Source organism: Sapajus apella, unplaced genomic scaffold (assembly GCF_009761245.1).
Source record: "Sapajus apella isolate SASKATOON/1434 unplaced genomic scaffold, GSC_monkey_1.0 scaffold14, whole genome shotgun sequence".
In the NCBI taxonomy this organism is placed as follows: Eukaryota; Metazoa; Chordata; class Mammalia; order Primates; family Cebidae; genus Sapajus; species Sapajus apella.
In genome coordinates this window covers 5,758,674-5,771,995 of record NW_022436954.1, presented here as the reverse complement: position 1 = coordinate 5,771,995, position 13,322 = coordinate 5,758,674, and the positions used below count along the sequence as shown (strand labels likewise).

General features: G+C 55.8%; 1 protein-coding gene across 3 annotated transcripts; it reads right to left on the bottom strand.

Moving 5' to 3' along the window:
* Nucleotides 1-4,053: 4,053 nt before the first annotated feature.
* Nucleotides 4,054-11,908, bottom strand: SLC25A45 (solute carrier family 25 member 45). Of its 3 annotated transcripts, XM_032282863.1 has the most exons (9): nt 11,432-11,908; nt 10,865-10,919; nt 9,245-9,288; nt 8,986-9,057; nt 8,484-8,669; nt 5,324-5,582; nt 5,043-5,182; nt 4,791-4,944; nt 4,054-4,714 (listed from the first exon to the last, which is right to left on the bottom strand). In XM_032282863.1, the coding sequence occupies exons 2-9, from the start codon at nt 10,899-10,901 to the stop codon at nt 4,695-4,697; spliced, it is 912 nt and encodes a 303-aa protein (XP_032138754.1). In that variant the 5' UTR covers nt 10,902-10,919; nt 11,432-11,908; the 3' UTR covers nt 4,054-4,694. The 3 variants fall into 3 exon arrangements, with proteins under 3 accessions (XP_032138754.1, XP_032138752.1, XP_032138753.1); XM_032282861.1 differs by lacking the exon at nt 11,432-11,908 and having other exon boundaries at nt 10,865-11,403; XM_032282862.1 differs by lacking the exon at nt 11,432-11,908 and having other exon boundaries at nt 4,791-5,182; nt 10,865-11,401.
* Nucleotides 11,909-13,322: the final 1,414 nt, after the last annotated feature.

Below are 13,322 nucleotides of genomic sequence, written 5' to 3'. Positions count from 1 at the left end.
AAGAGGGAGAGCTTCTCTCAGGCATTGGCCCGGGCTGGGAGCTCAGGGCATGTCTGTTCCCTGGGCAGGCTGGGGGAACTGGAAGATCCGTGATCAGAGACAGCAGTGTGGTCCTGGCACTCAGGAGCCTGAGCAGGCTGGAGACACCAATTAAGTCACATTCACGGCGTGAACCCCTTGGTTCAGCTGTTTCCTGAGTCTGGTACAAGTTATTTTAGCCAGAGTCATCTCATGTTGGGTCATTTCCCCCTTTCCCTGCTCATGTAGCTTTCTCCAGGCTGGAGTGCAGCGGGGAAAGCCACAGGGAGTGTCACTATACACATAAGTTAGTCTCCTGGAATTCCTTCAGATGTGGTCAGTGCTATAAAAAGCAGCATGACGGCTGGACAACAAGAGTCCAATGGGACTTGTTTAACATGCTCGCTCGAGTTATCAGCTCTTTGCAAGTGACCGTCAGACACCACCCGCTTTGTAACCTCCAAGCAGGTTCACAGACTATCTCCTAGTTCTTAGGGGGTTTCTTCTGTCTAAAAGACTTCTCAAAAATAACAGCAACCTCAAATACCATCTGTTAAATCCTTAAGCAATTTCACATGCATCCTATGGGACCCTGCTGATTAAAAACATCCAGATTTTGTTTTGTTTTGTTTCGTTTGAGACAGAGTCTCGCTCTATCACCCAGGCTAGAGTGCAGTGGCGTGATCTTGGCTCACCGCAACCTCTGCCGCCCAGGTTCAAGCTATTCTCCTGCCTCGGCCTCCTTAGTAGCTGGGATTACAGGTGTACGCCACCACGCACGACTAATTTTTGCATTTTTAGTAAAGATGGGGTTTCACCATATTGGCCAGGCTGCTCTCAAACTCCTGACCTCAGTTGAGCCACCATACACTTTTCTCAGCCTGAAAGGGCAGCACTTTCCCACTATCAGCCACACCCAGAATACCGATTCTTAAACTTTAGCACGTGTAGAAATCCCTTGGGGAGCCGGGCACAGTGGCTCAAGCCTGTAATCCCAGCACTTTGGGAGGCCGAGGCGGGTGGATCACGAGGTCAAGAGATCGAGACCATCCTGGTCAACATGGTGAAACCCCGTCTCTACTAAAAATACAAAAACATTAGCTGGGCATGGTGGCACGTGCCTGTAATCCCAGCTACTCAGGAAGCTGAGGCAGGAGAATTGCCTGAACCCAGGAGGTGGAGGTTGCGGTGAGCCGAGATCGCGCCATTGTACTCCAGCCTGGGTAACAAGAGTGAAACTCCGTCTCAAAAAAAAATAAAATAAAAAAGAAATCCCTTGGAGAGCTTTACACAACACAGATTCCGGGACCCCATCCTCAGAGATTCTGATTTGGCAGGTCAGGGTGGGGCCTGAGATACTGCATATCTTTTTTAAAATTACTATTATTATTATGACTTGAGACGGAGTCTTGCTCTATCACCCAGGCTGGAGTGCAGTGGTGCAATCAAGACTCACTGCAGCCTCAACCTCCCAGGTTCAAACAATCCTCCCACCTCAGTCTCCCAAGTAGCTCTGACTATAGGCACACACCACCACACCTGGCTAATTTTTAAATTTTGGTAAATACAAGGTTTCACTATGTTGCCTAGGTTGGTCTTGAACTCTTAGCCTCAAGTGGTCCTCCTGCCTCAGCCTCCCAGAGTGCCAGGATTACAGGTGTAAGCCAATGCTCCCAGCCAGATGCTGCATTTCTAACAAGCTTTGCTCCACAGACCACACTTGGATTACCACTGACCTGTAAGCTTGCAGCCCCTTACCCACTGAGTTAGTGTGAAGCTTGCTAAACTGTTTCAACAAAAGCCAGGTGCAGTGGCTCAAGACTGTAATCCCAGCACTTTGGGAGGCTGAGGTGGGTGGATCACATGCGGCCAGGAGTTCAAGATCACCCTGGCCAACTGGTGAAACTCTGTCTCTACTAAAAATACAAAAATTAGCCAGGCATGGTGGTGTGCACCTGTAATCCCAGCTACGTGGGAGGTTGAGGCGGGAATTGCTTGAACCCAGGGGACGGAGGTTGCAGTGAGCTGAGACTGCATCACTGCACTCCAGCCTGGGAGACAGAGTGAGACCTTGTCTCCAAAAAATAAATAGTCTGGCACAGTGGCTCAGGCCTGTAATCCCGACACTTTGGGAGGCTGAGGCAGGCATATCCTGAGGTCAGGAGATGGAGAGCAGCCTGGCCAACATGCTGAAACCCCGTCTCAACTAAAAGTACAAAAATTAGCTAGGCATGGTGGCGCTCACCTGTAGTCCCAGCTACTCGGGAGGCTGAGGCGGGAGAATTGTTTGAACCCAGGAGGCGGAGGTTGCAGTGAGCTGAGATCGCGCCATTGCACTCCAGCCTGGGTGATGGAGCAAGAGACTCCATCTCAAAAAATAAAAATAATAAATAAATAATAAACCATTGTGACAAGGAGTGCAACACAACACAACAGCCCAGGGCAGAGGGGTGGGCTGTGCTCCCCAAGGTCACCTAGGTGCCAGGCCAACAGGGCACCTTCTGCATCCTCTCAGTGCCTTCCAGGGTGCCCCAGATGCCACCACTTCCAGCCCACAGTGAGTATTTTCCTTTGAAACAAGTGATGGGCAACTCATCCCAGTTGCTGATATTTCTCCAGTGAGAACCTAACCAGGGTTAGACTCTGCCTGGCTGCAAAGGAGGCTGGGAAATGTAGTCCTGTGCAGTGGCCACACACCCAGCTGCATACTCTGATGACGGGGGGGATGGGGAAAAGGCTTTGGAGTGGCCTTCAGCCATCTGCAGCATGTGACCCAATGAAAGAGAGCTCTGACGAGCACGTGACAGAGCACGTCCTGGCAGGTCTAGCCCAGGGTGGTGCAGGAGGGTGTGAACATAGGTAACTCATGGGAGGCCGCCATGTGCCCCAGTGGAACGGGGTAGCTAAGTAACTGGACACTGGGGCTGGAAGCTCAGAGGCATCCAAGCAAATCATATGACTTACCCGCAGTGTGACCTAGGACAAGTTACATAATGTCTCTGAGCTGAGGCTGCCTCTCTGGCAACTGTGATCATAACACTGTGACTGTTTCTACAGGGAGGCCCCAGTAAATGGCAGGAATTCAGGTCACCATGAGGTGGACTCAGGTTGATCTCAGACCAGATAGGGACATTAGTGGGAACAAATGGCCGGTGATGCTCAATTTTGTTGTCAGTTAAAAGAGCCCTCTCAACCAGGTTTTTGTTTTTTTGTTTTTGTTTTTGAGACAGAGTCTCACTGTGTCTCCCAGGCTGGAGTGCAGTGGCCCAGTCTAGGCTCACCGCATCTTCCACCTCCAGGTTCCAGCGATTCTCCTGCCTCAGCCTCCCAAGTAGCTGGGACTACTGGCACCCACCACCACGCCTGGCTAATTTTTATATTTTTAGTAGAGACAGGGTTTCACTATGTTGGCCAGGCTGGTCTTGAACTCCTGACCTTGTGATCCACCCACCTCAGCCTCCCAAAGATCTGGGATTACAGGCGTGAGCCACCACACCCAGCCTCAGCCAGGTTTTAATTCCCACCGAGCAACTGAGATGGGTAAAGAAAACAACGGTGCTCACACCTGTAACCCCAGCTCTTTGGGAGGCCAGGGTGGGAGGATTCTGAGCTCAGGAGTTCAAAACAGGCTGGGCAAGATAGTGAGACCTCCTCTCTACAAAAAAATAAAAAATTAGCCAGGCGTGGTGGTGCACACCTGTAGTCCCAACTACTTGGAAGACTAGGGTGGGACGATCGCTTGAGCCCAGGAATTCAGTGAGCTATGGTAGCACCACTGCACTCCAGCCGAGGCAACAGAGTGAGACTCTGTCTCTCAAAAGAGAAAAAAATAAATAAAGAAAAAGAAAACAAATGCCATTGGCTGGGAGTGGGCAAAGCAGACCCCCAGCTTCCAGCACCCTCCACTGCCGGTGACTTCGAGACGGGTCAGAGCAGGCACATGGGGGCTGGGAGGTTCAGCAGAAAGGTATGTGGCAAGACCAAGGAAGCAGGTGTGGCGGCTGGCGTGGGAGAGACAGGTCAAGAGTGCAGTCACATCATTTAACCAGCATTTATTTCACACGTCTGTTCAAGCACTGGGCTCCAAAGCGCAGTCCCTGACCTCATGGAGCTCACAGTCCAGTGGGGAAGCCGAGAAGCAAATCAATGACTCTGAAGAAGGGCAGGCAAGTGCTGTGATCATGGCACGTGTGGGGTGGGGTGTCTAGAACCCCAAAGTCAGCCTCAGGTCAGGAAGCGAGTCAAGGAATGGTCAGGAGGCCCAGCTCAGCCTGGGTCTCATAGGAGAGCAGGGCCAGCCCGGGGGATGATGGAGTCACCCTGCCAGCCACTGTGCACTGCTAGCCAGGCCCAGACAATGAGAGCACAGCTTGTTCAGGGTCCAGGAAGCAACCCCAGCCTCGTGGGGAGGGAGGAACCGGGAAGGAGGAAGGGACTTGGGCTTTTCCTGAAGGTGATGGGAGCCACTGAAGGATTCTTGGGGGAGACATAGGGTTATTCTGGGTTGTGGGGGAGAGAGCTTTGAAAGGCAGGGTGGTAGGAGGCAGCAGGGCCTCTCAGAAGCGGAGTCTCAGAGCTCCTTAAGGGGTGAAGGCACAGGTCAGGGCTGGGATGTCGCCAGCACCACTGCCAGCTCACTTGTGCCTTGTGCTCCCTGCTTCACAGATAGAAATGAGTCAAGGCCAGCTACACAGAGCGCTGCCCAGGCCCCCTGGCTTCCAGCTCCTGCGGGCATCTGCCCAGCCCAGATCTGGGCAGGTGGGAGTTGCCTTGATCAGGAAGGGCTGAGCCTCTTGCACTGAACTGCAAGCTGTAGGCTTTCAGCCTGACCTCCAACCTCAAACTGGCCTCCGGGACATGGGCCTGATGGGGAGCTGCAGGCATTGCCGCAGAACTCATCCCCACCACCGGAGGAGATACTCGTAGCTGAGAAAGGTGACAGCATTGACAGGAAAAGCACGGGCACTGTTGATGGTGAGCCCCCGGAAGAAGACGCCCAGTCCTTCCTGCTGGACACTGCTCACCATGCAGTCCAGCACCCCTCGGTACACTTTGCGTCTCAGGCCATCCATCTGCATCCGGGACTTGATCACATCTAAGGGCGTGGCTGTCACCCAGGAGGCAATGCCTGCAAAGCCCCCTGCCACCAGCACCGTGGCTGAGCCTGGAGCAGAGGGAGCCCAGAGCAGGGGTCAGAACCAGAACATAGCATCCTCCCCAGACCCTAACCTCCTTCCCCAGCCTCCGCCGGACCCTGCCTGCTACCCACACCCCATTCCCCATCCTCTCATGCCACTTTACTTACTGGGATTCTGGCCTTCTGGTGTATACTGGTGGCAGAGCCCTTCATAGGTGATGAAGTAGATCCCCAACGTGGGGGTGTCCCTCAGTGTCAGGGCCCAGGCTCCTCGGAACAGCCCCCGGGGCCCCTCCTCCTGGAAGATGGAGGCTGCACAGTGCATCGGCCCGTGGTACCGGGGTTGGGGGCTCCCCGGCTGGGCCCTTGGCTCTGTCTGGTTTTGTAGCCGGACTTTGATGAGGTCAAAAGGAGCCAGGAAGTAGGCCTGTTGGGGAGGAGACATGAAGGCCCTGGGTGGGGCTTTGGGGTGGGAACTGGCCCCATATATTCACAAGAGGAAGGAGGCAGGCAGAGGCAGCATGGTCCAGTCCCACAGGAACCCTGGCAGCGCGCAGCCTCTCACATGCATGTGCGACTGGGATGGCCAGGACGTCTGCATGTGACAGGGACAAGCCACCTTGCTTGGCATCAGGCCCAACCCCTCCTCATGCAACAGTGACCAACTTGCCTGGCCTGCAGCAGGCACTCAGAACAGCCTGGATTCTTTTTGCAGAAGCAGGTTGGTTTCTGGCCTCCCTGAAGCCAGCAATGTGCATGCCTGTACCGTGAGCCAGGCTGAGTGAACGATTCAGTCTGCGACTGTGAGACAGCAAAGAACCTACCCCTTCCCAGGGTGAAGGAGGTCCCCTCGTGAGTGTTGTTCTGATGACAGGACCCAGCTCCACCAATTCTCCCTCCTGCACTCACCTCTCAGAGCCCGGGGGGCATGGGGCCAGCCCTTCTTGCCCCTAGAGAGGTAAGACTCCCTCCCATTTGGTCCCACCAAAGAGGCTTCTGCGTGTGGGAAGGTGGGTGATGGGGGACTTGCCGGGGACTAGCGCTCTTAGCATCAGCGGCAGCAGACACCACACAGATTTGATATGGAACTGGGGCTGGGGTCCAGGTGAGCATCAGTGCTAGGGGGACGTAGAGGGAGATGGGGGCGGTTAAGGTTTGGGTCAGAGATGCCACTAGGTCAAGATGGCTTTTTTTTTTTTTTTTTTTTTTGAGAGACAGAGTTTCGCTCTTGTTACCCAGGCTGGAGTGCAATGGCGCGATCTCGGCTCACCGCAACCTCCGCCTCCTGGGTTCAGGCAATTCTCCTGCCTCAGCCTCCTGAGTAGCTGGGACTACAGACACGCGCCACCATGCCCAGCTAATTTTTTGTAGTTTTAGTAGAGACGGGGTTTCACCATGTTGACCAGGATGGTCTCGATCTCTTGACCTTGTGATCCACCCGCCTCGGCCTCCCACAGTGCCGGGATTACAGGCTTGAGCCACCACGCCCAGCCCAAGATGGCTTTTAAGTCCAGGTGAGAATTGGGGTCCATGCCAAGGCTAGCCTGTCTCTGAGGGACTTATGTGTTTTTTGCTTGTTTGTTTTGTGACAGGTACATGGGCTCAGTTCTTCAGCCCTGGAGATGGATGGCTGCGACCGGGGCCGTCAGTCACCTCCAGTGGTGGTCCTTAGGGTGTGGCAGGCCAAGTCTTCACTTATTTACTTTGGCCTTGGCAGGAAGGGTCATAGGCTGGGGATCATCCCTTGGGAGATGGGTCCTTGGTGTCATCCTCCTGGGCCTGCTGGCAGGGCTGAGCTCAGGGCTTCGGGAAGTGTTCTGAGCCCTGAGCTCCTGGGGGCTGAGGACAGGGCTGGTGACAGACGCTCCCACAGGGATGGTGGAGTGTCAGATGCCACTTCAGCATTTCAGGAGGTCAGCTTCAGCCAAGGCCAGGGTAACGTCTGTGCCTGTCAGAGACTGTCAATCCCTGCCTCTTCCTCCCACTCCAAACTAAAGCACATTGTTTTTTTTTTTTTTGAGGCAGAGTTTCGTTCTTGTTGCCCAGGCTGGACTGCAATGGCACCATCTTGGTTCACCACAACCTCCACCTCCCAGGTTCAAGCGATTCTCCTGCCTCAGCCTCTCAAGTAGCTGGGATTACAGGCATGCGCTGCCACACCCGGCTGATTTTGTATTTTTAGCAGAGATGTGGTTTCTCCATGTTGGTCAGGGTGGTCTCGAACTCCCGACCTCAGGTGGTCTGCCTGCCTCGGAATCTCAAAGTGCTGGGATTACAGGCATGAGCCACTTCGCCCAGCCTAAAACTCATTTTTGCTCTAAGACTCTGTGAAACTGAAGCCACAGGTTTGACTGTGAACCCAGGCTCCATCGGTGGCCCTCACAGTCCCCAGTTCTGCTTTCCAAAGAGCTGGAGGGGGGCAGGGTGACTTAGGAGCCGGGCCTGGCCACTTAGCCGAGGGTCTCAGTTCTCTTCCTTGCATTTGTGGGGTCTGGCTCTCGGGGCTCAGGAAACCTGTAGGTGACACCTAGAACAAGAAGGGGCAGAAGAAAAGCCGGGGCCTCCAGGAGTCTCATTAATCATTAATTCATTTGAGGGAGCAGCCTGACTTTGTCCTTGCTTTCTGCCCCATGAAGTGTGACAGGGGCCCTGGCACAGGCGCCCAGGAGAGGGTGACCCTAGCTTGAGGCTGGGGTGTGAGCGGGCGTTGGATGCACCCTCTGCCAGTTTATGCTCAGAGGCTCCATTCAGCACCGGTTCCTGCTGGCACCATCAGGTCCCTCTTCCCTCCACCTGCCCTTCGAAAGCTGGATGCCCAAATGATGGCAATAACTTAATGGTTAATGCCCCACTAGGCGGGGCCTCAAGTGAGGCTCCCAGGTCGCGGCCACCCAGGCACTGCAGGCAAAGGGTAGAGCTGGGCGGAGCCGGGGGAGCGTCGGGACCTCATCAGGACCCATCTAGAAGAGCTGGGCTCACAGCTCTGTGGGGGGCTGGCAGTTCTCCAGGGTCAAAGGTCTCCTTCAGGAGTGGGCTTCCCGAAGCTCTGAGGCTGGCAGACCCCTCTGGAGGGTAGTAAGCCCTGTCAGCTGGAATGACGGCATAGGCTGCTTCTCCGGGCACCCTCTTGGCACTGCTCCCTAGCTCTCTCTGCCTTTTGCCCCCTCCGTTCCCCACAGCCCTCCTGCCAAGGCCTGCAGCCTGGAAAGCTACAGCGCAGTCCTCATGTTCCCCTCCAGGAGGCCTGTGCCTCCATAGCTGTGGGTCGCCAGAGCAGGGTGGGTGACCATCCCCGTGACTCCTGTGTGCCCACACGCTGCCCTCTCACCTGCAGGAACCCCCCGGTGCAGCCCGCTAGGAAGATGTGCATATAGCTGGGAGGCTGGGCCCGCCGCTCCTGGTGGGAGGTGGCCGTGAGCAGGAGCAGGGCGTTGCTATAGACCCCAAACAGGACAGAGTTGACCACGGCTATGCTGGCAATGGGGAAGCTCATTCCCTTGAAGAAGCCCAGGAGCTGCAAAGAGACACATTGGCACTGGAGTAGGCACCGTGGGGCCTCCCCTTTGTCCTCTCCAGCCCTGGCATGGCCGCTTTTGGCTGGAAACTGCTCCCAAGTCCTGCCACAGGGAGGCGGGGACAGGTGGGGACAGTCTGAGGCTGAGGCTGCACTGTTGAGGTGCCAAGCTACCACCTAGGCCCCCCAAGGGTCCCAGACTTGGTCTTCTCTCCTCCTGGGGCAGAACCCTGCTGGAGAGGAGAGGGCAGCTGGTACCAACGGCCCCAGATGCCTCCCCCAAAGGGGAAGGACCCCAAAGGGGCGGGCCACTCACAGACTCGTGGCGGTAAATCCTGACCATGCAGTCGGCGATGCCCCGGTATGTGGTCTGGGTCTGCAGCCGCACCTGGATGGGAGGACAGGGCAGGTGGGGTGGCGCGATGGCAGGCGGGCCAGCTTTTCCCTCTGCCCTCTCAAGCGGGATGGCAGCCGGCAGGAGAGCCAGGAAGGGCAAGATTAACCAGGCCTCAGGGCACCCTGACATTTGGGTTAAGTGAACTCTTTCATTCCTCTGGTGCTTCTCCTAAACTCACCTTTACAGTGTCAAAGGGGTGTCCCAGGACCAAGCCCACAGCTCCTGTGATGAGAAGAAAGTGCTATGAGTGAGGGCCCTCGTGCCAGGCTCAGGAAGCAAGTCTGTGCCAAGAGGAAAGCGGGGCTCAGGCAGGAGGAAGGAGAACAGGGCCATCTCAGACACATGCAGCCACCTTCCTGCCAAGCTCCAGAAACTCCAGCTGCCCCCGACACCCCCTCCACACCAGGCACTGGGCCAGGAAGGCACTGGGACAAGGGAGTGAGACTCCAGGCCCCACCTGAGGATGCATACCCAGAAGGGAAGACCAGCCAAAGACACACGTGTCCTCGCTGGAGCCCGTACCCGGGTATCCCACTGCATATGGACCCGGGGACTCTGGGCGAATCGCCCAGGGTCCTGCCTCCCTGAGAGCTGTACCCCTTTCTTTCTTCAACTCATAATGTTGTCACTGGGATCCAGAGGAGGCCCTGCTGCCCCCCAGCTGCAAAGAGCTGCAGGGCCGTGATGGGAGTCATGGCTGGGCACCAGCCAGGGAGCTTCCCCCGTCCCTCCACCTGCCCACTCCCACTCCTGCCCTCCACAGTAGAGGCTGGTTCCCCAGCAGACAGGTTCAGAACACCCCTCTTTTTCTTCTAAGAGGAATGCCACCCAGAAGCTGGGCTGGGACCACGCACAACAGGCCTCGGGGCCCGGGACTGCGGCCCACAGCCAGGTGGGGCAGAGGCCCAGAGGGAACCCAGGACAGCAGGTGAGGTCAAAGGTGAACTTCCTTTGTGAGCCCCACAGGGTGGGCCTGGAGAGAAGGGCGAGAGGCATGGGGTGCTCACCTGGCTGTCCGGCCCTCTGCAGGTGTCAGGCAGTGCAGCCGAGGCAGGCAGAGGCAGGCACCCTCCCACCTGTGCCTTCCTCTCTTCTCCCCATCGGCCGCTCCCCGGAGGACTGGGGGACAGCTGGCTCTGGGGTGCTCCAGGGAACCCAGACTTTTTTTTTTGAGACAGGGTCTTGCTCTGTCACCCAGGCTGGAGTGCAGTGGCGTGATCATGGCTTATTGCAGCTTCAACCTCGAGGGCCCAGTGATCCTCCTATCTCAGCCTCTGGAGTAGTTGGGACCACAGGCATGTGCCACCAAGCCTGGCTAATTTTTTTCTTATTTCTTATAGAGACAGGGTCTCTGTATGTTGCCTAGGCTGATCTCAAACTCCTGGCCCCAAGTGATCCTCCTGCCTCAGCCTCCCAAAGTGCTGGGATTACAGGTGTGAATCACCATGGCCTGCCCCCTTTGTGTGTGTGTGTGTGTGTGTGTGTGTGTGTGTGTGTGTGTGTCAGGGTCTCACCCAGGCTGGAGTGCAGTGGTATGGTCATAGCTCACTGCAGCCTTGAACTCCTGAGTAGCTGAAACTACAGGTGTGTGTCACCACACCCAGCTAATTTATTTATTTTTTGTACAGACGGAGCCTCCCTATGTTGCCCAGACTGGTCTCAAACTCCTAGGCTCAAGCGATCCTCCCTCCAGGCTGGAACTCAGAATTTGGTTTCAGCTTCTCCTATGTCACCCCTCTTCCCCAGGGAGTGACCTACCATTGGGTGCAATGTGACAGAAGGAAGAAAAATGTCTCACCAGAGATCCAGCCAGCCACAAACTCCTCCACCGGCATTGTCTGGGCCTGCAGGGACTGGCAGCTCCAGAAGAGGAGACAGAGTTGAATTCCCCCCTCTCCCTCCCTGGCCCACGCTGATAACCTCCCACTAATGTTTAACCCTGGCGGGAGGGTGAAAAGTGGCCTGGTGCCCGGACCTTGAGCAACTGGCAGAGGGGAGCGAGCCAGCTCTGGTGATCCTGGCCACCTGGAGGAGTCATGCAGAGTAGTCTCACGGGCCAGGTGTGCTGGGACCACAGGGGCCCTGATCCCCCAGCCCAGCCAATGATCCTGGCTCTGGGGATGGCAACTGGGTCCCTGCCCCATGGTCAGGCCCCTCCAGGGCTGCCTTAGCAAGAAGCAAAACCCCTGCCTCCCCAGCCAGCCCAGCCCCACTCCCATCCATCTCCACCGAGGTGCATGGCCGCCCCCACCCCACAGAGATAGGCCGGTGCAGAGGGAGGGAGCGTGGCCACGGGGTGGGGGGGGAGTAGGCCCAGCCCGAAGGCAGGGTGGGGAGGAGCCACTTCCAGGAGTGAGTGACTCACCAGGCCCAGCTGTTCTCTCCAGGGTTGTTTACGACTTCCCTGTGTGAGTCAGAAACACAGCTTTCCTCCGCCTCTTCCTTCTCAGGGGAAAGATGGGGGTTTTGCTTATTTAAAGTGCATGTTGCTCTACAATGGCCCGTTCTGCTCGGAGTCAAAACCAAAATCCTTTTGAGGCTCTGTGAGCCACGGGTGCCGCACCTTCTCCTCTGACCTCATGTCCTGCCACCCGCCCTCTTCTCTCTCTGCTACAGCCGCCCGAACCTCCGGACTCTTCTTCAATCAGCCTTCTGCCTCCAGGCCTGTGGACTGGCTCCTCCCTCTTCCTGGACACTCTTGCCCTCACACCCCTTCAGCTGGTGTTCAGATGTCGCAACCTTGGTGAGGTCTGCTTGGTCTCTCCGGCCAGAGGCATCGCTGGCTCTTCCTCTCTTTATCCATCACACTTATCACCCCAGTACATGATGGGAGGAACTTGTCTGTCTGGGAAGGGATCTCTGGGTGTTTTGTTCACAGTGGGTGGCACAGGGTGGGCTCTCAGTAAATCATGAGTGATTGAATGAATGGAAATGTCAATAGGCAGCATCAGCAGCAGCCCTGGGGCTCCAGTTCCCTCTTCCCATCGCCAAAGGGCCCCAGAGAACAGAAAGGCCCAGTGACACCTGCACGCTCCCCTCCAGATCTCCCTGCAGCTCCTAGTCTCCTGTGGGAGATGGCCCAGGCCCAGTCCTGCTCACCGTTCTCCTCTCACTGAGGCCAAGGCAGGATCCAGCCACCCCTGCTGCTTCGTCTTGGGCGGACAGGTTCTGGAGACAGGACCGCGTGTCCCACCTCCTGCCTCTAGAGCTGCCTGGGGCTCCTTGGGCCATGCCCCAAAGATCATCCTAAAAGACCATCCCCAATGACTGGCCTTTCATGGTGGCTTGGGCTGCAGTCCTGGTTCTGCTTCCTGTTCCTGAAACCGCCTTTGCAAAAACTATAACTGATACAGCCAGGCGAGGTGGCTCACGCCTGTAATCCCAGCACTTTGGGAGGCTGAGGCGGGCAGATTGCCTGAGGTCAGGAGTTCGAGATGAGCCTGACCAACATAGTGAAACCCCGTCTCTACCAAAAATTTAAAAATTAACCAGGCGTGGTGGTGGGTGCCTGTAGTCCCAGCTACTTGGGAGGCTGAGGCAGAAGAATCTCTTGAACCCAGGAGGCGGAGGTGGCAGTGAGTCAAGATCGCACCACTGTACTCCAGCCTGGGCAACAGAGTGAGAATCTCTCAGGAAAAAACAAATAAACGAACAAACAAAAAACTATAACTGATACAATTATTACAGTGAAAGAGATATGACCTAACTGACTCCATGTTGCTTCTAACCTCCAAGCTGTGCTTGTTTGCTCCCGGCCATAGGCTGAACTAACTTTGGGAGGAACTCAGTTTATGGTTTGCTTGGAAACAAAGATGATAACAGCCCTTTCCCAAAACCAATTCTGTTCCTGCCTGGGGACTAGACTGCCTTTGTAGGACTAACATTAGCCACAAGATTAGAAATTATGGTTTAGGAGTCATGCACCAGAGACCGCAAGATTCTGAACCTCCCCCAATTGCTCCTAGGGATAACATCACTATTGTAAAACCTAAGATCAGTTCTTGAGATATTTTGCAGACCCTGCACTGGATGGATCAGCTGGCACCACTCAGATCCATAAACTGGCTCATCTGGTCTTGTGGCCCCCACCCAAGACCTGAGTCAGCACAGGAGGACAGCTTCAACTCCCTGTGATTTCACCCAAGACCCAAGCAATCAGCGCTCCCGACTCACTGGCCCCCTACCCACCAAATTATCCTTAACAACCCCGATCCTGGAATTCTCAGGGAGACCGATCTGAGTAATAATAAAACTTC